Source organism: Acomys minous, assembly GCF_964271855.1.
Source record: "Acomys minous genome assembly, chromosome: 7".
Lineage (NCBI taxonomy): Eukaryota > Metazoa > Chordata > Mammalia > Rodentia > Muridae > Acomys > Acomys minous.
This window is the reverse complement of record NC_140488.1, coordinates 26,011,941-26,038,640: the sequence shown is the minus strand read 5'-3', so window position 1 is coordinate 26,038,640 and position 26,700 is coordinate 26,011,941. Positions and strand designations below refer to the sequence as shown.

At 36.1% G+C, this 26,700-nt stretch overlaps 1 protein-coding gene across 7 annotated transcripts in view; it reads right to left on the bottom strand.

Annotated features, from left to right (window-relative positions):
• SMARCA1 (SNF2 related chromatin remodeling ATPase 1) overlaps window positions 1-26,700 on the bottom strand; it is a 74,570-nt gene that overhangs the window by 29,643 nt on the left and 18,227 nt on the right. For 4 of the 7 annotated variants that reach the window (XM_084790724.1, XM_084790720.1, XM_084790726.1 and 1 more), the window contains 11 exons: window positions 25,921-25,989; window positions 21,316-21,425; window positions 20,156-20,382; window positions 19,023-19,144; window positions 16,354-16,389; window positions 15,330-15,482; window positions 13,419-13,551; window positions 12,294-12,442; window positions 9,625-9,744; window positions 1,593-1,703; window positions 1,218-1,331 (listed from right to left, as the gene is read on the bottom strand). In XM_084790724.1, coding sequence (XP_084646850.1) covers window positions 1,218-1,331; window positions 1,593-1,703; window positions 9,625-9,744; window positions 12,294-12,442; window positions 13,419-13,551; window positions 15,330-15,482; window positions 16,354-16,389; window positions 19,023-19,144; window positions 20,156-20,382; window positions 21,316-21,425; window positions 25,921-25,989 — 1,344 coding nt within the window. The remainder of the gene's footprint in view (window positions 1-1,217; window positions 1,332-1,592; window positions 1,704-9,624; window positions 9,745-12,293; window positions 12,443-13,418; window positions 13,552-15,329; window positions 15,483-16,353; window positions 16,390-19,022; window positions 19,145-20,155; window positions 20,383-21,315; window positions 21,426-25,920; window positions 25,990-26,700) is intronic. The other 3 variants (XM_084790722.1, XM_084790723.1, XM_084790725.1) reach the window with 2 other exon arrangements.

The following is a 26,700-nucleotide window of genomic DNA, read 5'->3' as shown; positions in this document are numbered from 1 at the left end:
TGTGTGTGTTGAGCCTTATCGCATACAGAGCAAGGAAGACTCTTTAGATCTCACTATAGAAAAGACTCCCACTACAGAAAAGTACTGTTAACACTCTAGAGGCACACTCTACTTCTTAAATACAAATTAATTATCCTAAATACGTAGTTCCTCTAGGCACATTTCAGCTACTAATCAAAATAATTGGCCATAGTTCCAACTCTAATAGAGGTGGAACAAAATAAACTTTGAAACATAAATTTCATAAATTTTCATAAGATTACAATTCTGCTGATACTTTTAAATTCTTCTTTATATTAGTGATTCTCATACCTCTGGTCAACCATCTCCACTGACTAGAAAGTCAATTTTCACATACTATAATAACCTTGTATTCTTAGTCTCTCAAGAATATAAATGTAGTATTATAACCACTAAACTTCATAGTAAAATTTGTACCTATTTGAATTCTAAAGATCATTTTATTTTAAAATTATATGACTAATTATTGTGTGTATTATTATCTTTACCATTTATGTAGCTACTAACCACCAATGGGGCTTTTATTAACCTATGAGCAATAAACACAAAAATACTGTTTCTTAGTTCTATTAAGAAAAAATTATTTAAAAATCATATCATACACCAAACTTCATTTTGAACCACATAGTTGTTCTTTGTACACATTCTTTGACAATACAAACACTAAATTTATTGTAAGAACATTACAGCTAATACTGTTGAACTATTGGAGACCAATTGCTTTCATTGATAACCCTTTTGAGTTACTTGATAGTTTAATCATTACTACAAGTTTAAAACATTGTTACATGCTCTTAAATTATTTAATATTAAATGGAGTGCATAGTTTTTTTTTTTACGAGTGTTTGCTGTGCTGTTATATTTTAGGAACTATGATTTGGCAATAATATAAAAAATCAGAATATCAAACCATGTTATAAGAGAATTCTGCGACAGCACACAAAAGATCATTGGGGGCAGAAGAGATGATGGTTCCGCAGCTGAGAGGACTTGATACTCTTCCAGGTTCATTCCCCAATCTCCACACAGTGGCTCACACCCACCTGTAACTTCAGTTCCAGGGAATCTCACACCCTCTTCTGGCCTGTGTGGACACCAGGCACACACAAGGTGCACCAACATACATGCAGGCAAAACACTCATAACAAATAAAAATCATTTTTAAAAGATTATATCACACTAATTTGAAATTTTACCTTATAGCCTATAGTCTTCCGATAATAAAGAATTTCCTTTTCCAGGAGCTCAAATAAGCGTGGTGGGAAAAACTGAAAATCCTGAACATTTGGCTGTTTTGGAGGCCGAGGAGCCTGTGAGGGAAAAATACATTACATACATACTTGTTTTCATGAAGCACAAATCTAATATAAGTAACTCTGGTGATTTTTTTTTTACATTAGGAAAAATAAATACAACAGAATCCCTTCATATGACTGGCCCACATCAAGTGCTGAATGTACTGCTATATTTTAGAAACTATGGTTTCGTAACAAGAACATCTGAACCACAAACCGTGTTATAAGAGAATTCCAGAACAGGGCAAAAAAAAAAGCGGCCCTGTGCAGTTTTACCTTTGGAATCTTTGGCTCACTGACTCGCAAAGCCTCTCTAAAATAGGCGTCCACTGCGTAGTTGGCCTTGCGTTCTCGTTTAGGAGGTTCAATCCATTCCACTATACCAAGCTACACACAACAAGCAAGAACAAGAGGTTTCATTACTCCAGGCTATTTTCTCAGCACCACATGCAGTAAGGCAGTAATTAGAGGCAATTAAAACCCGCTTCATAAATCCTACTTCTACCGGCAAAGTTCTACAACCCTGCTGTAAATCAAGTTTAGGAGCAAAGATGGGGTTCTTTTGCATTTTCGAAAATAATTTTAAAATTATTCCCCCTTAATTGAGAATAATCTGCACAATCTGCTTAGTATCTGACGCCAATTCAAGCAAATAAGTAGTGACTCTTTCATAAAAGGAAAGGAAGTGTTGATTCTGCGCATGTTAAACAGCCAATAATAGTTCAGGAAGGCAACAAGAAGCAGCATGACAGACACGTACATCTTCAAATCAAGACAAATGATCAGAGGGAACTTTTTAGGAAGGTAAGCTGTGGTGGAATCAGGAAAAGCCGCTGGAATGAAAAAGGTTCGGACTTGAATCTGAATCCTAGCATTTCACTGGTCATATGCCTTTGAGGATTATTTCTGCTTTCTGCAAAAATGAGAATACTTAATACTTACCTGTAGGATTAAATATGACCACAAAGGATCTGGGAATCTGGCTCAGCAGTACTGTGTATGGATTAACTTGTGCAAGGCCCTGGGTTGGAGCCGTAACACCAAACACACTCACTTACATCTGAAGGTATTAGCTAACTGTCCAACAGTTAAATGTCAGGTATTACAGCTGGAGATTGTATTATTATTGACTTGTGGCATTACAAAACTTACCCCACTATCAGCTAAGCAAATGCATTTCAATAGTCCACAAACCAAACTACCAACACAAAGTTCTGGAGTCCAAGGAAAAGTTTTCCTATTCCTCTGGTTTTTTTTTCCACAAGTTCACAATTTTTAGCTTAGTGACTTTTAATAAAATGACCCATAGGGGCATTAATCTATCATTTATCTTTAATCTATCATTAATTTATCATTAATCCATCTCTTATCTTAAGGTTGATTTTAATATGGCATCCTAGGAAAAGAGTGGAGGGCAAGGCTGTATGCGACTCCGTGTTAGAACAATTGCTTAGCATGCACAAGGCCCTTTGTTAAATCCCTAAAACCACTTAAGAAAACTATGGATAATAAGCTAAGGGTATGATTAGTGATCTACAAGTTCTTACAATGTTGAGAAAAGTAACTCCCATATGAAGGCTGGTAAGTCAAAGTCTATGCACTAGCCAAGAACAGTTTGCTGTTGATTCATAAGATTCAAACCAACGTGCAAAATTACAAGAAACAACACCATTATGCAATATGATTGAACATGGCTGCGGGCCATGGTCTCAGGTGGCCCTGGGTCTCCAAGCCTGCCTCAGCCTTGCCCCTGCTTGGACTCCTAGCCCCAAGTCCGCTAGGAGTTGTGGAGTTTAAGACCAACAGCAAAAGACCACCGACTCAGTGGTAGACTGTTTGCCTAGAATACACAAGGGCAAGATGGCAAACAGTGAAAGGAACTACCCTAAGAGAGGTAGGCTTCCCAGCACTTCAGAATTCAACCACAAGCTGTCATCTGATGTAAATAAGCTGTAAATAAGATTTCTTTTTTGCAAGCACACTTATTTATCTATTTGTTTGTGTGCACATGTGTGTACGTGTGCATGCATGTTCATGCCATGTCGCACCTGTGAAGATCAGAGAACAACTTTTAGGAGTCGGTTCTCTCCACCATACGGATGCCAAGGATTGAACTCAGGATGTCAGGCTTTCACTGAGCCATCTTGCTCACCCTATAAAGTGAGATTTCTTAATTACAAGGAAAGTTAGAGTAAATGGCTTTTAATGTCCTCTAACTCTAAGAAGTTATAAGAAAGCATAATGCGCTGCTTAAAAAGTAAATATCTGCATCTATGGCTAGCGATGTACATCAGTGGTAGACAACTTGCCTAGCATGTAAGAAGCCCAGGGTTCAATAGCACATGAAGGAAGGAAAGGTCAGTGGGGAGGGGGGGAGTGAAGGAGTACAGGAAGGAGAGAGATGAATTGTGCTTTTTATACCAAATGAGCCAGTGTGTTAGGTGACAGTGATGGAAGGCAGCTAGATTTTATACGTAGCTCAATAGACAGCAACAGAGGATTCCCCAAAGGAAGCTGGCTATCTAGGTTAGCCCAGTCGATGAACCATGGGTTTACATGAGAAACCCTATCTCAATATCTAAGGCAGACAGCTATCAAGGAAGACATCATATATCAACCTCTGGCCTCCATACACATGTGAACATCCATGTGCTCTGACATTAATGTGAACAGACATACAGGTGCACACTAGCAAAAAAAATTATAAATAATGCATAATTTAATCTTTCTAAACTGAAGTAAAAATTTATACTTGAAACTAACTTTTTAAACGGAGTATATTTGGCCATCCAATCTGTATTTTTTTTTTGAAAGTCTGGATGTTGAACTTTGAGATTAAGTGTTAAAGGCCAATTCTTGAACTTTCAAAAATAGAATAACATATACTGAATTGGCTTGTTTTAGATGAAAGTATATTAATACTGACTTTTTCAAGTTAAGTTATTGAGGATTAATGCCAGCTACCATGGTTTAATTATGAGGCATGCTAGTAGAGCAATATAACTGATTCAAAATAATCAGATGTAAAAATCTACCTTAGCATATAGTTTCTGAACAGTATACCTTAAGACTTGCAATTCTCTTCAGAAACAATGTGAACCTAATTTATGAGCCTATCTAGAAAACATAAATGCACAGAAATAAGATACAATCACAACTTAGGATACTCAAAAAGTCTGATTTTGGATATTATGGTTAATGTTAGACATATTATTATAAAAATCACCATAATATATCTTATCCGTAAATGATGATGTTTGCTAAAAATTAAAGCATGGGAAACACTATTATATTAAACATACACAAATATTTTACTGGCACTAATCTTATTCTAAAACTGTGAGTGGAGCTAGGGATGTAATTCAGCAGTATAGGATGTCCTGAACATGGCAAGTCCCAGAACTTTAAAAAAAAGAAAGAAAGAAATTCCAATGATACTTGGGTTCTGTTAATATTTTTTCTACTTTATAAAACACTCTTAGTACCAATAACCCATAGAAATAATTGAAGAATAAATAAAATTCATATCATATAATTAGATCTAAAAAACATATTAGGCAGGCAATTTCCACCCTGTGCAGAAAGGCCATCACCTCCATCTAAGCAGGATAAAGCACAAAGCAGTGCAAGTTAAAATTGCAAATAAAACAGACAAATATAAGTCAAGAAACAAAACCTATCACAGGCAAACGGCAGCAAGAAAGTGTTGTCAGTATAATAGGTGCGATGCAATTTTAAATGGTTCAGCTCTCATTTTTCAATAAAACCAAGATCTAAAACATAGTTTTATTTTAGTAAAACATCATTTCTATCAGTTCAAAACTATGTTTTATGGAACAATTTAAGCAACAATAATAATAAAGCCCTCATAGGTCAAAAATAAACAGACATGAGTCTATAGCTATATAAATAAACAAGGGCAGAAATAATTGACAGAGTATAGGTAGCTTATTACAGAAATTCCCAAGTAAGAAATAGAGATGAAATGAGAAAATTGCCCTCCAGCAAACATCATAACAATGACTCCCCCAACAGATGCTAAGATCATCATGTACAAGCTTGAAAACATCCTTCCCAAGATAGTTATCAGTTACAAAAGTAAAAATACTAAATTTGTAGGAAAGAAACAATGCAAATGTCATCCCCATCTACTACTAAGGGAAGAAGGGTAACATCACCCATAAAATGATAGGCTAATATCACTGATGCTGTGATAATATGTACAAGACTCAACATCCCTTCTGGGCTATTCTTGCCAAAAATGCATCATCTCAGTAAAATTATTTTTAAAACTGTCCAAAAAAATGTTACAAATAACTGATGAATGCTTTTCCAAAGGTTCCAGGTCATGAAAAAAAAAATGGAAAACTCTCACAGTAGGAGAGACTAAGAACATACACAGAAGGAAAAAAAACGTAATGTAGGCTAAGAGATTGAAAAATAAACTACAAATGGGGAGAAGACATTAGCAAAAGACAAATCTGAATAAAGGGACATTATTTAAAATAAACTAGGTATTCAACTAGCAGCAATACAAAACCAAACAAAATAATTCCATTGAAAGCAATGGACAAAAGATTTAAGTCAAAGAAGACAAAGAAATAGTAGTTAAGTATATGAAAATATGTTCCACATATCACCAGGAAATTTCAGATTAAAATAAAGTGAAAACATCTTCACCTGTTTGAAATGGAGAAGGACTAGCAGGGGACAAGTAATGTGAAGGAAGAAGTGGGAAAATGAAAAGGTCTCTGAGAGAAGGAGACAGAGAAACATAAAAGGAAGGAGGAGGGTAAAATATCAGTGAGGATGTCGGAAAAAGTCATAAGGAACCATATATTAACTATTGAACTAAAAATGACTGTAATACCTATTACACCTGTGTATTAGGTACACATAAATAGTTTAAATGAAATCTTCCCATCTCATCTGGCAATGTTCTCCCGAAGAGGGACAGACTACTTGATAAATGCCCCAACGTCAGGCACGAGAATTCCTCTTTTGAGTTGTTGATAAGAAGAGCCCAAGAGATTCACAAAACATTGCAGGGTACTGCTATTTACCTTGGTTGCCCCGCAGGACTGAAAAGTAAGTCCCTATTACTGAAGAATCCATATACCTCAGACACAGCGGTTCCAGAGTTGGAATTTACTTCAATGCCTCCTCCTTGAAGACTAGCTTTCATGGTACCAGAAGGTGCCGCGCAAACTTCCAAAGGAGGGAAGCACCAACATTCCTATGCAGCTATGATACTTATGAACCATATTAATGATGGGCATGGCACAATAACCCTAAGGGTGCAGTAGTGGCATGAATGCCTTGGCAGAAACCAATAGCTCTTTAAATGTACTTAAGACCCATTCGAGAGGAGGGAAACCATGCCTGGTATTAGAAACCTAGCCAATGGCTAGTGATGCCATTGATATGTGCAGAGAACCTGCAACAATCATGATACTAAACCAACATAATTCCTAACTGCATTCTGAATATTTATCCTTATACCCACAGATACAAGTGCAGCTATTGCCCTGCATTGAGGCTTTGCAACAGAGACCATCACAGAAAGCCATAACCAATCAAACTGCAGAGTTTTGGAGGCCAGTCCAAACTGATATATCTACAGCACTCCTGCACCTAAGGTTCAGGGATCATTGTAGAAGAGGGAGATTAAAAAAAAAAATTCTAAGAGCCAGAGGAACAGAAAGTTAACTGTGAGATTATGGCTCTTAGCAATGACAAAGAAGCTACAACCAGGAAATTTCATTAATATGAATGCCTAAATACAAGCTTAACAAAAACAATACCAATAAGCGTGCTAATGGAGGCAGGAGGAAAGCTCATATGGCCTCAACCCTACACACATAACTACAGGTAACTAAGGAATGCTGACAGCAGGAGAAATAGTCTTCCCCAGGCAAGAGTACATGGGTTGGTAATACAATACCAAATGGTCATACGTACATGTATGAAAATATACATACAAGTGACATTATACAGACTGAGCAGGTTATATTTATATATTTAAGAAATTAATTTTAAAGAGAGCAAGGTGGGGTATATTGGGGATAGAAAGGGAAGGGGAAATTATGTAATTACATTATATTCTCAAAAATTAAAACAAGAAATTACAGATTAAAATAATGAGAAGCCACCCACTAAAAGGTGAAAATCCAATATTTCAATACCACCAAATGCTGGTAAAGATGTGGACTGAGTTTTCATTCTCTGCTGGAAGAATGTAAAATGGTACAGCCGTTTTAGAAAAAAAAAAAAAAGTCTGGCGGTTTCTTACAAATCTAAAACCAAGTTTACCATAGGAGTCAACAAGCATATTCTCTGGTATTTCCAAAGGAATCAAACCCTTGCATTTTTAAAACATCCTACATATAGATGTGTACTATAGATTTATTCATAACCACCAAAACTTAGCAACAACCAAGATACTCCTTGGTAGGTGGATGAATAAATAAACCGCAGTGCATTCAGAATGTGGGCTATCTCTCAGTGCTAAAAAGAAATGGACTGCTGACACCTGAAGAAAGACAGACAAAACTGAAACATATGCGACTGACTAAAGGAGGTCAATCTAAAATGACTTCACTTAATGGTATGACATTCTGAAAAATGCAAAACTCTGGAAATAGAAAATGAAAAGATGAGAGCTTGCAATAATAAGCTGAGAGAAAAACAGGGAAAGATGAGTAAAACACAAAGGATTTTTAAGGCAGTGAAAATACTTGATGGTACTATAATGGTAGATGTCTTTTGCATTTATTAAAAGCGATGGAATATGCCACCCTGAGAGAGAAAACCCCGTTGTAAATGATAGTTTGGGAGTGACAATGTGTTCATGTACATTATTGATTGTAACACGTGCACCACTTCGATACAGGCTGTTGATTTGTGGAAGGGATGGTGTATGTCAGAGGCAAGGGGTATATGCTCTTTCCATTTGGTTTTATTAGGAACCTAAAATTCCTCTTTAAAATAAAATCTAGCTTGTTTTTTGTTTCATTTTGGTTCGCTTTGGTTTTGGGTTTTCGGAGCAGGATCCCTTTATTCTGTAGCCTTGGCTGTCCTAGAACTCACTGTATAGGCCAGGCAGGCTTCACAGAGATTCTGCCTCTGTCCTTCCTTCTGGCCCTCCGCCCCTCTGCCTCTGCCTCTGCCTCTGTGATTGAAGACAAGTTCCACCATAGCCTACTAAAGTCTAATTGGTTAGTTAGTTAGTTTGTTTGTTTGTTTGTTTTAATTATTCAATATGGAATCCTAGAATGAAGCCCCTGAAACAGGGGAAAAAAAAACATTAAAGGGAAAAAGTATAGTTTATTTCCTTACATTTCAATAATTAAAGTAACACATATATTGTTAACATTAAAGTGTACTATTTTGTGACCTGACAAAGCTCTTCCTGACCGTGGATACAATATGTCAACTGCTCCAAGCTCCTACTACCTTGATCCCCTACCATGATGTACTTATTGTACCTTGCACTGTAAAACAAAATAAACAACCAGCACTTGTTTAAGTTTCTTCTTCTTTCTTCTTCTGGACATTTTATTTTTTTTTAATTAGGTGTGGATTGGGCAGGTACACAGGTGACAGAGGTGACAGATCTCCTGGAGCTGGAGTTCTAAGATATTGGGACAGTGTATGCTCTTAACCTTTGAGCCATCTCTCCAGCCCCACCTAAGTTGCTTTTGTATTTTATCACAGCAACAGGAAAAGCAACCAAGACACTCTCTCTGTGTCAGGCAGGGTGCTAATTACTTTACAAATATTAACCCATTTCCTATGATAATCACTCCACCTGCCTAATGCAATCTCCCTTTGGCACATGAGGAAGCTGAGTACCGAAAGGCATTTACCTAGTGATGGAGATGAGATTTCCGCTTGAATTTTGGGTCTCAAGCACATTCTTGTACTTCGTTTCACTAACAAAAGTACTCATCTAGGTTAAGCATCCTGAGCTAAACAAAAACATCTGAAATCCAAACTGCTGCAAAATTCCAAAATTTAAGGACAGCTTTGGAATATTTTTTATTTCACATTGTCAGACCAGTATAATGTCTTTGCAAATATTTCATAACCTAAAAAAAAAACCTCCAAAACATGAAACACTTTTGATCCAAAACTTGGAATAAGACTATTCCACTAGCAGTGACAACAGCAAATATGATCATCATCATTTTAAAGCCAGATATATTAAAGCTATCCCTTTCACTACATAAGTGTCTGCATTATTTTAATAGATTTTACAAGGAAAAATGAAATCTTGACAGTCTAATGGATGCAGGTATAAAGTTACCTTTTGTTTTTCTCTATAATCTTCCCCTTCAAACTTGTACAAACTTTGTTCAAGGTCCATTCTAAAGTTTCTTAGAGACGACTCTCCCATTTTCTGCATGCGTTCATTCATCTCTGCAGTCTAAAGTTGAATATATTGAAATGAGAAAATTAACAATGAAAAATGTTGCAAAATGTGAATTCTCTATTTTTCTGGAATCCAGCTTTCATATGAACGTCTACTCTGCTAAGTTTCAAGGGACGAATGCAATACTAGAGGCTGGAGAGATAGCTCTAAAGGATTTGAGTTCAATTCCCAGTGCCCACAAGGTGGCGCACAATCACTCCTAACTCCAGTTCACATTTATTTGACATCCTCTTCTGTCCTCCAGGGACACCAGGCATGCACATGGTGTGCAAGCATACATGCAAGAAAACACCCATATACATAAAATAAAATAAAATAAAATAAAATAAAATAAAATAAAATAAAAATTTAAAAACTAAGGCAGTGCTGAAAGAGGATAAGGAGAGAACATACTTTTCTTGGCATAATGGTAAAGTCTCTGGAAGAATATTTGCATACAACATACAAGCCCGTCTCCAGTCATACACACACACACACACACACACACACACACACACACACACACACACACACACACACTCCTAAAATTTTAACTTGTCTCGAGTATTTGAGAAAAGTAAATGTTTCATTTGCAAATATTTTCACTCAGTGCTTCTTTATCACTGAAGATGTAGCCATATCATAATTTCCATGATATTTTTTTCTTTAAAGAGATTTATTGTTGTTTTCTAATACTGGGATTTGAACCCAAGTCCTCACACATACTAGGTGAGCACTCTACCACTAAGCTATACCCATCCCCTACACTGTATAATATTAATGAGAGAAATAGGTAGTGCTATCACCAAAGGCAAAGTTTAAACAGCTTTTACATATTGATATAAAACATAGTAACATAACATTGTTGTATGACCTGTGAAACAAAAGCATTTTGAGAATCAAATTGAACCTTTACAAAATATTCATTTACTACATTTTTGTTAGTGTTTTATTCCCTAAGGTTCATGAGCTACAAGTTTGGTACCCACTGTAATGGTAATGAATTGGTGAAATGTCAAAGAGATATTGATTATATCTTTAAAAGAGATGGGCAGATGGGGAGCTGGAGAGATGGCTCAGAGGTTGAGAGCACTGTCTGTTCTTTCAAAGGTCCTGAGTTCAATTCCCAGCAACCACACGGTGGCTCATAACCATCTATAATGAGATCTGGTGCTTTCTTCCGACCTATTGGCACGCATGCAGGCAGAAAACTGCATAAATAATAAATAAATAATTCTAAAAAGAGAGAAAATAAGAGAAATTAAGGGTTTTCCCTCAGGAGTAACTTAGGCTTGCTCTTTAGCTCTTGTGAGACTGGATTAATTACTATGACAGTGGGTTGTTATAAGAACAGGAAAGCTTCTTCTGCAGGTTTTAACTCTTTCGTGCACACATGCCCCCACCATATAATGCTATCCTTCATAAGGCCCTCACTGGAAGCCAAAGCTAGCACCAGACTCTTGAACTTCTAACATCTTTTCCCCTTTTAGGTATTTCAGGTATTTTGTTATAGAAAGATCAAAAGAACTGAGACAATCCTGAACATGTTTAAAATGGCCATAGATATGCATGATGAAGTCAAAAGGCCAACAACCCAGTCTTTTTACCAAATAAACTAAGGGGAAAATACGCAAACAGAAGGTGAGTATATGGACAACATAGCCATCAATTGCAATGTACAGGCTTTGCCTGCACTTTTATTTTTTAAGATTTATTTATTTCTTTATTATGTATATATATATAGTGCTCTGCCTACATATACACCTGCAGGCCAGAAGAGGGCACCAGATCCCATTATAGATGGTTGTGAGCCACCATGTGGTTGCTGGGAAATGAACTCAGGACCTCTGGAAGAGCAGACAGTGCTCTTAACCTCTGAGCCATCTCTCCAGCCCTGCCTCCTGACTCTGCACTTTTTTTTTAAGGAAAATATTTCTTTAAGTACAATTAACTAGCTATTTAAACACTTAGAAGTCTGATTGGCTTCCAGATATTTAATATCTGATGTTATTAAAAATATTGAGGTAGTGATAAATGAGACAAAGCGGAAATGATTACTTTTTTAAGTGTAAAATGTGATAAGCACATGGAAACTCCCTTTTCTGGTGTTTGAAACTTACTATAATTCGTGGAATGAACATATTAGACACAAATTGCAATACTGTTAAACCATGTAGGGTGATTTAATAAAGAATGATTTAATGTTTTAACTCTGTTTACAAATATCTTTCAATTAGTGTACTTTATTGAATACAGGGCAAAAAATATCACAGAATGCAGGCCTTCCATATGTGATTGAGTACAAGATGTACTGGGTGTTTAAGTACACTATTTTCAAAAGGACATAAAGTCACCTAATTTTAAGTGCCAAAGCCTAGTGTTGCTGACCTAAAAAATAAAATAAAATAATAAAGTCCTGCCCTATGCCTGAAAACGCAGTCCTACCAGTTCTTAGGAAGAACTTAATATGAAACGTGCAGTTCAACACAAATACAGCAAGGTGTGTGCAAACGTGTGGGCTGTAAGTAACCCATCATGGAAATACAGTGTGACTTTGAACTAACCTTCTTTTCTCCTCTTTCCAGAATAGTTGTAATGTCTTCATCTGTCAGCTCACTTTCTTTACAAGCAAAAACATGGGTAGCTCCGTGACGTATCATTTGTAACATTTCCTCTTTTGCCAGTTTGTTAGATTGTTGGTCAATGAGTCTTCCTAATAATAATTAAAATGGAATATAGCCAATTATATTTTAAAGAAAGTACAGCATAATGGTTCTGATCAGACACTATTGCATTAAATCATACACAAATCAGCTTTGTGAGAAACACTGGTGAGTTGAATGTTAATTATTTAGTAAATGACTGGCAGTTTTTCTTCTACCACATTTTCTTCTTTTCTTTTTTCTTTTCTTTTCTTTTCTTTTTTTTTTCCTTTTCTTTTTTCTTTTCTTTTCTTTTTTTTTTTCCCTCAAGACAGGGTTTCTCTGTGTAGCCTTGGCTGTCCTGGACTCACTTTGTAGACCAGGCTGGCCTCGAATTCACAGCGATCGGCCTGCCTCTGCCTCCCGAGTGCTGGGATTAAAGGTGTGCGTCCAGCTCATTTCTACCACATTTTCTATTCAGTATTTCTGTTAATACTTGTTTGTGTTCCAATTTCATTTTTTCAGATAACTTCTCTGTATAGAAAAGATGCTCTGATATGTTCATTTAAATTTTTCAGAAGCTGATATTTGTCTGCTAAATAGCATAAGGTATTGCAAAAGTCACATCATTGACATTCAACTATAACCCAGTTAGTTTATATCATATACTGAAGGCATAGGCTCAAATTAAAAGACTACATACATCTTTTCAAAGATTATTTGCATACAAATAACATTATATAAACTGAGCAGTTTATATTTAGGGATATGCATATACATATATGCATGTAATAACAATCTATTTTTTAAAAGGCCATTAATTTGAAAGAGCAAGAAGGCGCATATAATGGGAAGGTTTGGAGGGAGGAAAGGGAAGAAATAATAGAATTATAATATAAGCTAAAAATAAAAGTAAAAAAAAGATTATTTTCAATGTTTGCCATTTTTGGTCAACCTTTATTGAAAAGTAACCTCCTTTGAAGAAAACTAAATGTGTTTTGCTGTTTCACACCTCCCCAAATTAATATAGTTTCCACATAGAAATACCTTGCTGTATAACAATTGAGTCAAGTCTCAGCTTGATCTCAGCTCTCTCTACAATCCTCTCTTCCACTGTGTTGTCTGTAATGAGACGGAAGACTCGTACTGGCTTCCTCTGACCGATGCGGTGTGCCCGATCCTAACAGAAAGAGCCCAAACGTAAGATGCTGGAGACTGCAGACAAGACTTAGACATATAGCTATAATGCTTTAAGTACCTGAAAATAAAATGCAGACTTCAATCTCTCTAAACCTGTCATTTTTGAAAGGAGGATGATAGATGTTAAGAACATCCAAAGACTTCTGGGAACAAAGAAATCTCTAAGTGTGCTGTGCAGCTACTGGAAAACTTCCAGAATGTCGTAGGTAAATCCCCTTTAAGACGACGACAAACAGTAGCTAAGGCTTCTGCACTGAGTTACTAAGTAACTTTAACTCACTTACTGCAAACATTTCCAGGAGGAGCAAGGAGTTTTTTTTTTTAAAGGAACAAAGTAGTTAGCAAGGGCTGCTTTGTTGACAAAAGTCAGCTTTACCTCAGCATCATGCAGATCTTTCTGCTTACCAAGGCAATTCTGGGATACATAGTAAAGGCTCATAAATATTAATGAGCTCGTCATAATTTTAAGATACTAGAATTGCTCCACTGCTTTATAATTAGCAAAGGTGGCAGGTGGCAACTTCTGGCAAAATATAAGCATGTGGGGACCATGTATTTAAAATGGGGAGCATGTATTTAAAATGGGGAGCATGTATTTAAAATGCAGAAACTAACAGCAAATGAGAGCAGAGAGGAGGTGGGGAAGAATCGAAGAAACAGGGTTGAAAACAGTCCTTGTAGTAAATCTAAAAACACTACAGCCCAACAACCAATTTTTCAATAACACACTTTGAAAGAGAATTTAATAGTCTACAAATATCTGAAAATTTAAACTCCAACCAGTAATCTCTGAATGACCAGACTATGATAAAAGCTAAGAAAACCCACATTTTAAAACACACACACACACACACACACACACACACACACACACACACGCATTTTTTTTTTCTTGTAGGGCTGGAAAGAGGGCTCCGTGAATGGGTAAAGTGCTTAATGTTCAAGCATAATAACCTAAGTTTGGATCTCTAGCACCCACATAAAAGCCAGACATGGTGGTTCACACTTATTATTCTAGCACTGGGAGGCTGAGACTAGGGGTGGGGTGGGGGTGGGACCTGACCAACCTATTAAGCCACCGTGTCAAATTCCTGCTTCAGTAAGAGAAACTGCCTTAAAAATAAGATAGAGAAGCAATTGAAGAAGACATCCTCATATCAATCCCTGGCTTCCAGATGTGGCCTCTCAGGAACACACACACACACACACACACACACACACACACACACACACACACACACACGCATACAACAGACAGAGAGACAGAGACAGACAGAAAGAAACAGATACCAGGTTGACATCAAACTCACAGAGATCCCTCCCCCCGCACCCCCTCCGCCTCTACTTCCTGAGTGCTAGGATTAAAGACCATGATGCCTAATCTAGAGATTTTAATATGCACTTGCTAAGCAAAATAATGAGATTAATTTTTAATCCTTCTCATTAAAACAAACTCAGGAAGCCTCCTTAATAGGAAAAAGCTGACATTTCTACTCTATGATAAAAACAAGTGTGTGTGTGTGTGTGTGTGTGTGTGTGTGTGTGTGTGTGTGTGTGTGTAAGTTTTACACATAATTGAAGCATGGCTGTTGGTTTTCATTTCTTTCACTTTTTGCAATTAACTCAGCACTTTTAACTCTAACCTCTACAAAAATCACTCCAAAATTGCTACCCTTTAATCATACATTACCTTTGTGCTATATAAACAACAGTATTCTGAGCTTCAGTAATTTCCTGGTATCATTAAATGTTACTAACCATAGCTTGTAAATCAACCTGTGGATTCCAGTCTGAATCATATAGGATAACCACATCAGCACTTGCCAGGTTGATTCCAAGTCCTCCAGCCCTTGTACTCAGCATGAAGATGAATTTGCTACTATTCGGAGCATTGAAAGCCTCTATCGCTTCCTTTTTTAATTAACAAGGGAATATAAAAAGAGAAAAACTGAGTTACATTCCAAATTGTAAGAAGTAGAAAAGTTAACATGCTCACAGAAGATAATCTTATTCTTTATATATAATATTCTCCATAATCTACTACCATCTTCACAGCTATTTTTCTATATACTGCACTGTGTAAGTAGCTGAAGAAAAGATGTTTTTATAAATGAAGTTGGCAAATGTTAACCAATAGAGACAAACATAGATCAATCACACAAATAAATTTCACTAAGCAAATAATAATTCATGTGTATTCTTTGAAAATAATAGCAAAACTGTTCTAATTGATTAAGAGCTGAAATGCACCTTCAAGTAAAATGTCAGATAAAAATATCAATATAATCCTGAGGACAGATAAACAAGATGTGGCTAAGATCAATCAAGAGAGAGAAGAGTTGAGAAATGCAAGCGAGAGTAAGATGATCTATATCAGTATAATAACAGAGGGAAAGTAAAGATATAATCAAGAAAATCAGAGTGGCATGTCCAGGGATAGTTAGTAAAAAATTAATATGTTATAAATAGCCTCTATACAAAGATCTCATAGAAATTCATTAGAAAAATTCTGATTCCAATAGAAAAATGCGCCTGAAAACTGAACAACTTCTACTCACAGAATAAATACAACTATATGAAAACTATAAGAATAATGTTCATTTCTCACTAGTAATCAGATAGATGCAAACAAACAATATAATGATATTTTAAGGATAAAAAATGATAATACTCAATGTTGATGAGGGAGCAGAGGGATATTGCTTCTGGGAGTGTAAATTGGAACAACCTTTCTGGAAAGCAATTTGGCAACATGCACCAAGAGCCTTAATAATGTTCATACCCTTTGACCCAGTAATTCCACTTCCAGGAATTTATCCTAAGGAAATAATCAGAGACGTGCACAAAATTTATGTATAATGACTTTCACTGTAGCATTATTTACAACAGTGAAAAATTGGAAACAATCTAAATCATCAACAATAAGGGGACACATAATTTAGAGTATATCATTTAAGTCAAATATTTTCCTAAAACTATATATAACGATTGTTGTTACTAACAAAACACAATATAATCCTGATTAAAAGTACCATGATACCGATATATATGTATGCATGTATGTTTCAATTTCTTACATGTTATTTCTCATAAAAATTTCCCAGAGATAATTTATTTTTCAAATCTCTCTCAGCACCCATATGTTACTTATATAGACACAAAATATACAGTTGGCTTTTTCCATTTGTTCTCTTTTGTTTTGTTTTGATTTGATACAGAGTTTCTCTGTGTAGCTTTGGCTGTCTTGGAACTACTTTGTAGACCAGGCTGGCCTCGAACTCACAGTGATCCGTCTGCCTCTGCTTCTTCCTCTGCCTCTGCCTCTGCCTCTGCCTCTGCCTCTGCCTCTGTACAGGCGTGTACTACCATGCTGGGTGCAGTTATTTTTTAATGCAATATAGAAACATGCTCTAAGTTCTATTCAGACAAAGTGAATAGCATTACCACAGTCAGTAGAGCATGAACCGTGCAGTACAGAACTCAATAATGTGTGGTGACAGGCACCCTGGTGTACAGGAAATAGCAAAAATCTGGGAGTGAAGCACAACGCAGCCATGTACATACAGTTGAGACACAAGCCTTTAACTTCTCTGAAACACACTTTCATGTAGCAAAAGTTCCATCAGCACCTTACCCACATTAGTGGGAGAATCATTTGGAACTTCAAAGTACCTAGCTTATCATAGCTTCTTGATAAATGTTAAGTCTTTTCTGTATAAAGGTGAAACCAATTAAATCAGAAGATGACCAGAAGCCTACCTAGCTGGTTTTATCCATAGGGAAAGAGCAAATGTCAAAACTATTGAGGGGGGAAAAATCCCCACTGCTGATACCCCAGAGCAAAGCATCAAAAGTATCAGGAAAGGACATAAAATGATTTTTATGAATACAATGTAAGCAGAACATCTCCCACAGGAAATAATGTCTCTGACTTGAGTGTATTCAAATTTGATGTGTGTAATTCAAAATCTTTGAACAGAGAACAGTATTTGAAGTTTTTAAAGAAAACAGAATTTCCATATAACTAGGTAATGAACAGGTCAGAAGTGACAATTGGCATTTTGAGGCCTGATAATGCCACTAAATTCTGCCTTGCTCTCCACTCCATTCTAGCAAGAAGGAACAGTCATTTTGTACAGCACTAAGAATACTATGCTTAATGAAAAATTGGTTCTCAGGACTACCTCAATGAAAGTTTCAAGTAACTGTTTTAGAGAACGTCCAACTGTAAGGTAGGAAATAGTTGAAGTTTTAAACATTCTTTTCTGTGTGAATGTCTGTGTGCTGTTGGCAAAACTGTACTATGTGATAACTCAAGCTTCAGTAAGAGTGCGCGTAAGAGACAGAAAGCCTTGTCAATGGGAGGAGCTGTGGAAACAGAAGGACATGGGCTGAGTGTTCTATAGCCTGGGAAAGTACCCTGAAACAGTGCAAAGACCTGTGTGCAATTTCGTGGCATTCAATATGTAATACACTGCATAGTTTTAAATTGTTTGTACAGTTATTATATTTAAACTGTTTGTGCAGTATTATATCCACCAATCTTCATGCTGTCACCAGGAAGAAGCATTAGCACTAATTTTATCTTTATGATACTATTAAAGATACGGAGGCTCGTAGATTTAAATGACCTGTATACAGTAGGAAGTGGTGGTACTAGTGCTAAAACTCAGGTCTTCAAACCAAGTTCTATGTATTTTCTATTATACCATAAAATCTTGTTCATTTATCCAGAGCATGAGTATTAACTTAAAAAAAGACAGAGCTCTAAAAGATCACAGAAAAGAGAAAAATAATTAGCAAAGTCATCAAAAGAGTGATTTAATGGGTTTAAATGCCTTCAAACCATGACTTTCATGATGGATAATCCAAAGACTGATAAGAATTTCCAAATATGAAAAAGACACTGGGTGCTAGGTAGGTGTACTTATTCATGCTTAAAAGCTAATATTTTGGCATCCAAAAATCCCAAACTCATAAGTACCTACATTATTTTGTCATACCTCATTTTTTAAAAAGCCCTCCACAGCTAAGACTGTTCTGTCCATATTAGGGTTGGTTAATCATAAATCAGCAAAATGACCACCATTAAATCCACAAATGGCAAGAGCCCACTCTGGGACACAAATTAAGAACCGAAACACATAATCAGAAGTCAGAGAGTAGGTTGAGAAACAGTCAATGGCACAGGGGCTAAAATAGAGAAGGATGAAATCATATAGTGTCCTTAGACAAGAATATCTCTGAAGAGCATAGGGTGATCTAGAAAAATCAGTGGAACAGAAGCTAAGTGTGGAAGAATTATAGGTGGAAGAAAGATCATGAAGGCAGTAAGAAAGTCAGCATCACTTATCAGTAGAGCAGACCAAAGCTTAAAACAACATGGCAATGAAAAGTACTATGTAACTGAGCTCTGATTTTTGAAGTCTTGCTTCATTTTCTTGTCCTCACCTCTCTTTCTTCATGTGGGGTTTGTCCATCCAGCCGACAATATTCATAACCACGCCACATACAATAATCCTCCAAAATGTCTAGCAGGCGAGTCATCTGGCTAAAAATGAGAACTCTTGACCCTAAAGTATTTCACCAGAAAATCGAGTTACATGTCTTGTGTAAAGAATGAAAATGTCATAATGAAACACATGTCTGTGTAATTAATATATGCTAATAATTTCAGCTAACTTGAAATTCAAAAACAAAATAAAGCATCATAATCTAAATAATATATGAACATGCCAAAACATATACACCACAGAAATGAAGATTGTTACACAATATTATGTTATTTGTTAAACTATAAAGTTGCTTTGGGTCTTCAAAAATGTTCCACACACACTATCATGACTAAGATTCTGCCTTGTCTTTGTCCCAAGGATCTATAATGGTCCATATAATCTCTCGCTGCACTATCATTGCAACTGTCTTCCACCCTGTCTCCTGGTTTTACTCTCGTCCCCAATAGATTCCCTGCATAGTGCTGCCAACCTTATCTTCCTGACATACAATTCTGATCATGTTACTTCCTGTCACCGGGTCTTCTTTAACTCCTCTACATCCAAAATAAAAGCCTAAACCCATTAAAGTATGATTTGATTTTAAAGATCTTCCATAGTTTGGCACCATCTATCCTTATGAAATTCACCAAATGTCACACTACCTTCCATACCATAAACTCCTCTGTTGTGTTCCTTTCTTTCACGCCTGTTTCACTGCCCTAGAAAAGCACTCCCCCTCCCCTTATCAATGGCTCACTCCTGATTACAATCCCCGATCTTCCCTTCAAATACCATCGCTATGAAGACATTCCCAATTTCCAGTTTCTCTGCAGCACAATGAAGTGCACTTAGCATAATGAATTGCAACTCTTCTTCTACACTACACTTTGAGCTTCTCCAAGGCACAGCCATTGATTGTTGTCTTCATCTTTGCATTCCTGACCTGCAGGAAGTTTCCTGACTAACAGTAAGTACTCAAGAATGTCTACTAAGCCAGTAGATGAATGAAAAATGAAACATTCTATTCACAAACAAATCATTATCATGAGTTTATTCCATGTTAACTAAGAAAAAAAATCCCTCACTCACCCTGTTCTTTAATTCTCGCCAATAGCTTATCCAGAGCTACCATTTTACCACTATTGCTGACAATGTGCTCATCTGTTGTATAAGGTGGCCCAGGCTCCGCACCATCAAACAGATAAGGATGATTACAACACTTTCGGAGCTGCATCAGAATATTCAAGAGTCGCATCTTGTCCATTTTGCCAGCAGAGTTTAAAACATCAATATCTTTCATCAGAATTTTTGTGTACCTAAGATGTTAAATTATATTTCATCAATTTCAAGAAGAAGATGCCATCAAGAAATGCTCCACTAACAGTATGGCTAGATTCCTTTAAATAGGAATAAAGTAGATAAAACAGATTCGAATGGAGGGCTGGAAGTATATCATTCAATGGTAGAACGCATGTGTAATATGCACAGTGCCCTAGGTTCAATCACAAAAACCAAAAAAGTCTTTGATTTGAAGTAAAATATGACCTGAGAAACCAAGAAAGTAAAGGCATGAACATTTTGTTTTCTATGATACTTACTTATATGTTGCTTATGGATCTGAGTCCCTATACTATATCGATTACTAGAAATTGTCATCAGCTAATAGTTGTTCTTGCAGCTACATCTGGTAATTATCCACTAGCTACTGAAAGTTTACAGCCAACTTTTACTTGTTTCAGCTATATTCATGTTTGAGCTCAAAGCAATCTCATTTTCCTTTTCAAATAACACACATTAATTTTTTTCTTTTTTTAGATGAACTATTCACTTTACATCGCATCATAGCCCCCTCCTTCCTCTCCTGCTGGTCCCACCCAGCCTCCTTCTTTCCCCTCCTTTCCCCTTCACTACTCTTCAGAGAAGGGTACCTCCCCCTACATATCCACCCCAGCTCATCAGACTGTACCAGAACTCAGCTTGTCCTCTTGTCCTCTTCTCCTGTGGCCTGACAAGCAGCCCCACCAAAGGAAAGTGATCAAAAAGCTGACAGCAGAGTCTCTGGCAGAGACAGCCCCTACTTCTCTCTCAGTAGAGGGCCAATATGAGAACCCACATTAATTTTCTAATACGATATTTGTATGCTATGACTTACTATTTAAGTATAAAATTTGATAGCTGAACAATCAACAAATGTGATTTTAATAAATTCTTATGTATAATTAAATGTTATTGGATATGAAATATCTCACCATTCCCGTTGCATTTTACTCAGTCCCAAGTAAATCTTGATTTCCTTTTTAGGAGGCAGACTCTTCTCTACATCAGTTTTTATACGGCGTAACAAAAATGGTTTTAAAACCTAGAAAGCAATGTTTATTATAAAAGCATATAAAGCATTTACAATTTCAAATTGTGTATTTCATTAATACTACAGTTTTAATAGTTAAAACTTTTGTCCTGATGTGTAATCTAACAAACACCAGCAATAGCAAAAAGCAACAGCTGCCTCATCTCTCAGTAATTATCCACCAAATAATGACTCCTTCGGGAATCAGAATGAAGGCTGAATGGAATATTGCTCATAAAAAAGAGTGAATGAATGGTCAGCATCCACAAGACCCTAGGTTCAATTCCAAGAGCCTCTAAAACTGAGGGAGAAAAATTAAACACCCATGACTTGATAGGAAAAAATAATCTAAAACTTAAGACAAGACTATTGGCTATTGAAGAATCATTGAAGAAGTCTTGCTTTACATACTGCTGTTAATATAAGATTTTTTAACATAGGGATAGTATGAAATGAAGTTTCAGTTTAGATTCCCTCAAAATAAACTTAAAATTCAGCCATTTAAAATAATTAAATAAATGAATGAGAAAATAATTTAATATTTTTTAAAGACACAAATGAACAGAGATAAAAGGTTATTAGTGTGTACTTGGAACACAGACTTTGTCACAAGAAAATAATGGTGTTCCAACTCATAGAGTGCCTACCAGCAATATACCACCATTAACATTATAGGTAGTAGTTAATCCTTATAATAAACACTGAAGGGAATATGGTTATTTCTTTTTCATTTTTTTCAGAATTATTATTTTATTTAATATGTGTATTTTGTCTGCATGCATGTATGTGCAACATGTGTGTGTCTGGTGCCCATTGAAGCAAGAAGAGAGTATTATATCCCCTCAAACTAGCATTATCTACCATGTAGGTGCTGGGAATCAAACCCAAATCCTTTGTACACAAAAGCAACAAGACTCTTAACCACTGAACTGCCTCTCCAGCTCTGAGTATTGTTATTTCTTTTTTGCTGGCTTGGGTTGGGTTGGTTTGGTTTGGGTTGGGTTGGGTTGATTTGGTTTGGTTTGGTTTGGCTTAAGTTTGGGTTTTTTTGGAAACAAGGCTTCTCTATGTAGCCCTAGCTGTCATAGAATTCCCTCCGTAGACCAGGCTGGCCTAAAACTCAGAGATCCACCTATCTCTGCCTCCTGAGTGATGGGATTAAAGGCATGTGCCACCATGCCCAGCTAGATATGACTATTTTAATATCAGTAAGTTCACCAAAGCCACTATGCTAATAAACAGAAGCAGAATTAAAGACTCAGACTTTAAGTTTATTTCTTCATTCATCTAAAAATATTTTAATATGTATATTAATGTATTCTGCATTGAAAATAATTATACCTATTTCCATAGCTGCTATAGCAACTTTTGGTAGTTCATGTACAAAAATTATTCATGGGAGATTTGCAATAAACTGTAGCCATTATTATTAGAGATCTATAAAAGTAATAAGACTTGGCTTCTGGTTTGAGCATCTTAAATTTATCTAAAAGTTTATTAACACATTTAAGCTGTTTGTAAAACTTTGAGACAAAAAAAAACCTCTGAGGCAGTAGAATGTTAAATGTCAATCTTACTGGAAACAAAGTCCAAGATCCCTAGAAAGTGCTCCTAATAACAAGATATATAGAATCCTATATATAATGTGACATCTCATAGTATATGTCTATGATAAATTTAATTTATAAATCAAGAACAGAAATATGGCAACAATATTAATAATAAACTAGAACAAGCATATTATAGTACAATAATATTATAATACAAATTATATGAATGCGTTTTCTTTCAACAGTAGAAATTATTTTGTACTAAGGATAATAATATTTCCAAGACTGGTATGTAAATTGGTGGTATTTCATGAATAGAGAGTAATCATTGTTTTTATTTCTATGAGTTTCGATATTTTTGGAGTATAATTAATCATTGGTAACTAAAATTATAGAAAGCAAAACTGTAGATAAAGGAGAGGTGCTACATAGATTTTTACAAGATGATTATGAGTTAGAAGTATATATGCTAAGATAGAGACAGTATTAGAGTGGATCTCCAAAGAAACCAAGAAATAGTTTCTAATAGTAATTAGGAGGACTAATTACTACTCGTATACCCTGAATTTAGCAGCTGGAAAGTCATGGAAAACTACATGAAATAGGTTTCACTCATGAAATGGAAAGCCATCAGTAACCAATGGGTTTATGAGTAAACAGGAGGTTAGGGAGTGAAGATATAGAAGTAAACTACTTTGTTAAGAAGGTTGGCTGTCAAGAAAATAAAATCACAGTTAAGGACCCAAAGTTGAGGGACCAAAGAGAGATAGATAGATAGATAGATAGATAGATAGGATGTGTGGGTGGAGTGGGCAAAAGTGCTTCACAGACAAGCACTGGAGAACTCAGGAAAGTTAAATTCACAGGCATCCTTCAAAGGAAAGGGATGTTTAGTATATCATCCTTCAGGAATGGTGGGAATGGATATAGTTTACAATATGCTAAGCCTTTGCTGTCTGATGAGCCAGGCTCTGCCTGTATCTTCCAGAATTTATGTTTTACTATCCCAGCCCCTTCCCCCCTAAAACCTTGAGCATTACTTCTAGGCCATAAAACTCGTCCTTGTGAGAGATGCCATTCATAGTTTACAACAGCCTATGGGACTTCTATATTATCTTAGGGCCAGGCAAAATCCTGACTCCAAGGAGGATTATGTTTATCTCATTCATTTCCCACAGACCCTTATCTTAAGCATAGTTTCCAAGTCTACCAGAACCCCTTACAGACTTACAGATGAAGCCATATGTACTTTGTAAAGATCTACAATGTAAACATGTCTTAAGCTTTGTTGTACTCATGGAGCTGAGTTATTTATTAACAGAAAAAAATTTTTGAAATTTGTGCTATGCTTAAAGATGGCAAAAAAAAAAAAAAAAAGAAAGAAAGAAAAAAGAAAAACAAGCTAAGGTCAGAGTACAAGAAGTTTTGGCCCAGCACTAATTACTAAATCGGGTTGAATGGAGTTTCATTCTTCCCTCACTCAGATCATATTCCCTGACAGCTTTAAATTCTGCAGGGACCTCTCATGGAAGACAGACAGACAGATGTGTGTGTGTGTGTGTGTGTGTGTGTGTGTGTGTGTGTGTGTGTGTGTGTGTATTAGGTCAGGTAGGTATGGGTTTAGAAAATCAGAGCCCTTGCACTATGGGCTATAATCCATTTACTATCTCTTATAAACCCAGAAACTTCACAAGGACCTCAGGGTAGCTACATGAGGGAAAGGAGAAAATCTAGAGAGAGCAAAAAAAATGTAGTTATAAGAATAAATCATGGCTGGAGTGATGGCTCAGCTTTTAAGTGGCTAAGCTCACAACCAAAAAAATAAGAATGAATCATGAGATAAAGTCCATAAGGAAACAAGAAATTATGTGATTGAGAATTTCTATGGAAGAGTTTGTCATTGAGCAGAGAAAAGAAAGATACTGCTTCCACTCAGACAGCTAATTAACCAAAATGTACATAGCTTTGGAAGACAGACCTATAGGAATGAATCCCTGTGGAATGACTTCTATTTTGCCATTCAGAAGAAATCGTGCTACAAACTGAGAGAGGTAAAGGGCAAAAGATGCCTGACATTGAAGTCTTGAGGTTGGGGAGTTCCTAAACAAATGTTAGAAGAAAAAAGAAAGAAGGCTATAGAAGATTATGTTGAAGGAATCAATATCATGAAATTCCAGCTTATCCTAGAGAACAAAAAATCATAGTATTCCCCACCCATAGAGTTGTAGAATTGTCTTTGTCAGTACTGAGCAGTCTCAGTACAAAAAAAAGTCACTATACTTATACAGGGCAACAGCATTACATTCTTCCGGTCTGGAGTTGTCAGGGCAGTTGTAGCAGAAGAACAAGGGTGCACAAGGCTTCACAGTACAAGCAAAAGATTGATCCAACTGATACACAAAAAAAATTTTTTTCAGATTGATAGACTAGAGAAGCAGCGCTCTGGAGACTGGAGACTTTTGTTATGTTACAGAAGAAATAGAACAAGTAAGAGCCCTATATGGATGTAAGTATTAATCAAAGAATGGAAAATATTGACCAATAAATCTTCCGACGTCACCCAAAGATTAACAGATGACAGAGAATACAGTGGATGGGAGGACAGAACCGAGAGAAGACTCAGGACTCTCAAACAGAGGTTAATAATACAGTGGAGTGGCAGTGGTTCAGAAAAGTCACTTAGCAACAAGGAGAATACCAATGCTATCTAGAGAACTTGTGGGGTATGAGAGTGAAGAGCCTCCACAAAAAAGGATCACAAGATCATGGAAACCAAAAGAAAAAGTTATTCTGGAGAGGTCAAGGATATAATGGTTTTGCTGACCATGAGGCTCTTTAAAAGGCTCTAAGAGAGAAGCAATGAGACTGAGGCAAGCAGGAAGCCCACAAGTTCAGATTCTATGGATGTTTGTTTTCTTGTAAACTGGTTGTTGACTTTAATGACCACTAATACTTACTACATGGAGTCTTTCCACAAGTTTTTGATCACCAAGGCAATTTTTAGTGTCAAACCAAGAATCAAAGTCCTGTGGAGGGGTGAAAATTATGCAGTAAGTACACAAGGGTTTTAAACTTGATATTCTGTATATTCTTATACAACCAATGTAGAAATAATCTACTTTAAAAGTACTTTCAAAACATGTTTTCCTTTTACATCAGGTCAAAATACTAAAACCACTGATAAAGCTTTGATGGCAATACAAATGAACATCATCACCTTAGAAAACATTAGTCTTCACTATATCACATAACATCATATCTAGATAAAAGGAACAGGATTAAAAAATTCAAGCCTTAAAACCTTCAATGATTAAATTCAATTTATTGATCTCATAAAACTGTTGATAATAATGAAAAATGCCTCTCAAATCTAATGAAAAGGTTGAATACACCACTCTGAACTCAATCTATCTTTTCAGTGTCATAACAATGTGATATACACAAAATAACAAACAATAATCAGAAAGAAGAGAAATATGCTATTTCCCAAAATATGCTTATTTTAAAATTTGGGGCAGGGGGGGTTCTTATTCTTTCTTGAAAAAAACTAAAGTACACAAATGAGGAATCATAAATAGAAAAAGTATAAACTTTAACCTATTTTCTGTACTATGAAAACAGGTATCCCAGAGCCAGCAAGATGGTTCACAGGGTCAGCACAACAACATGAGTTTAATTTCGCAGAGCATACCTAACAATGCAAGGAGAGAACTGGCTCCAGCAAGCTGTCCTCTGAT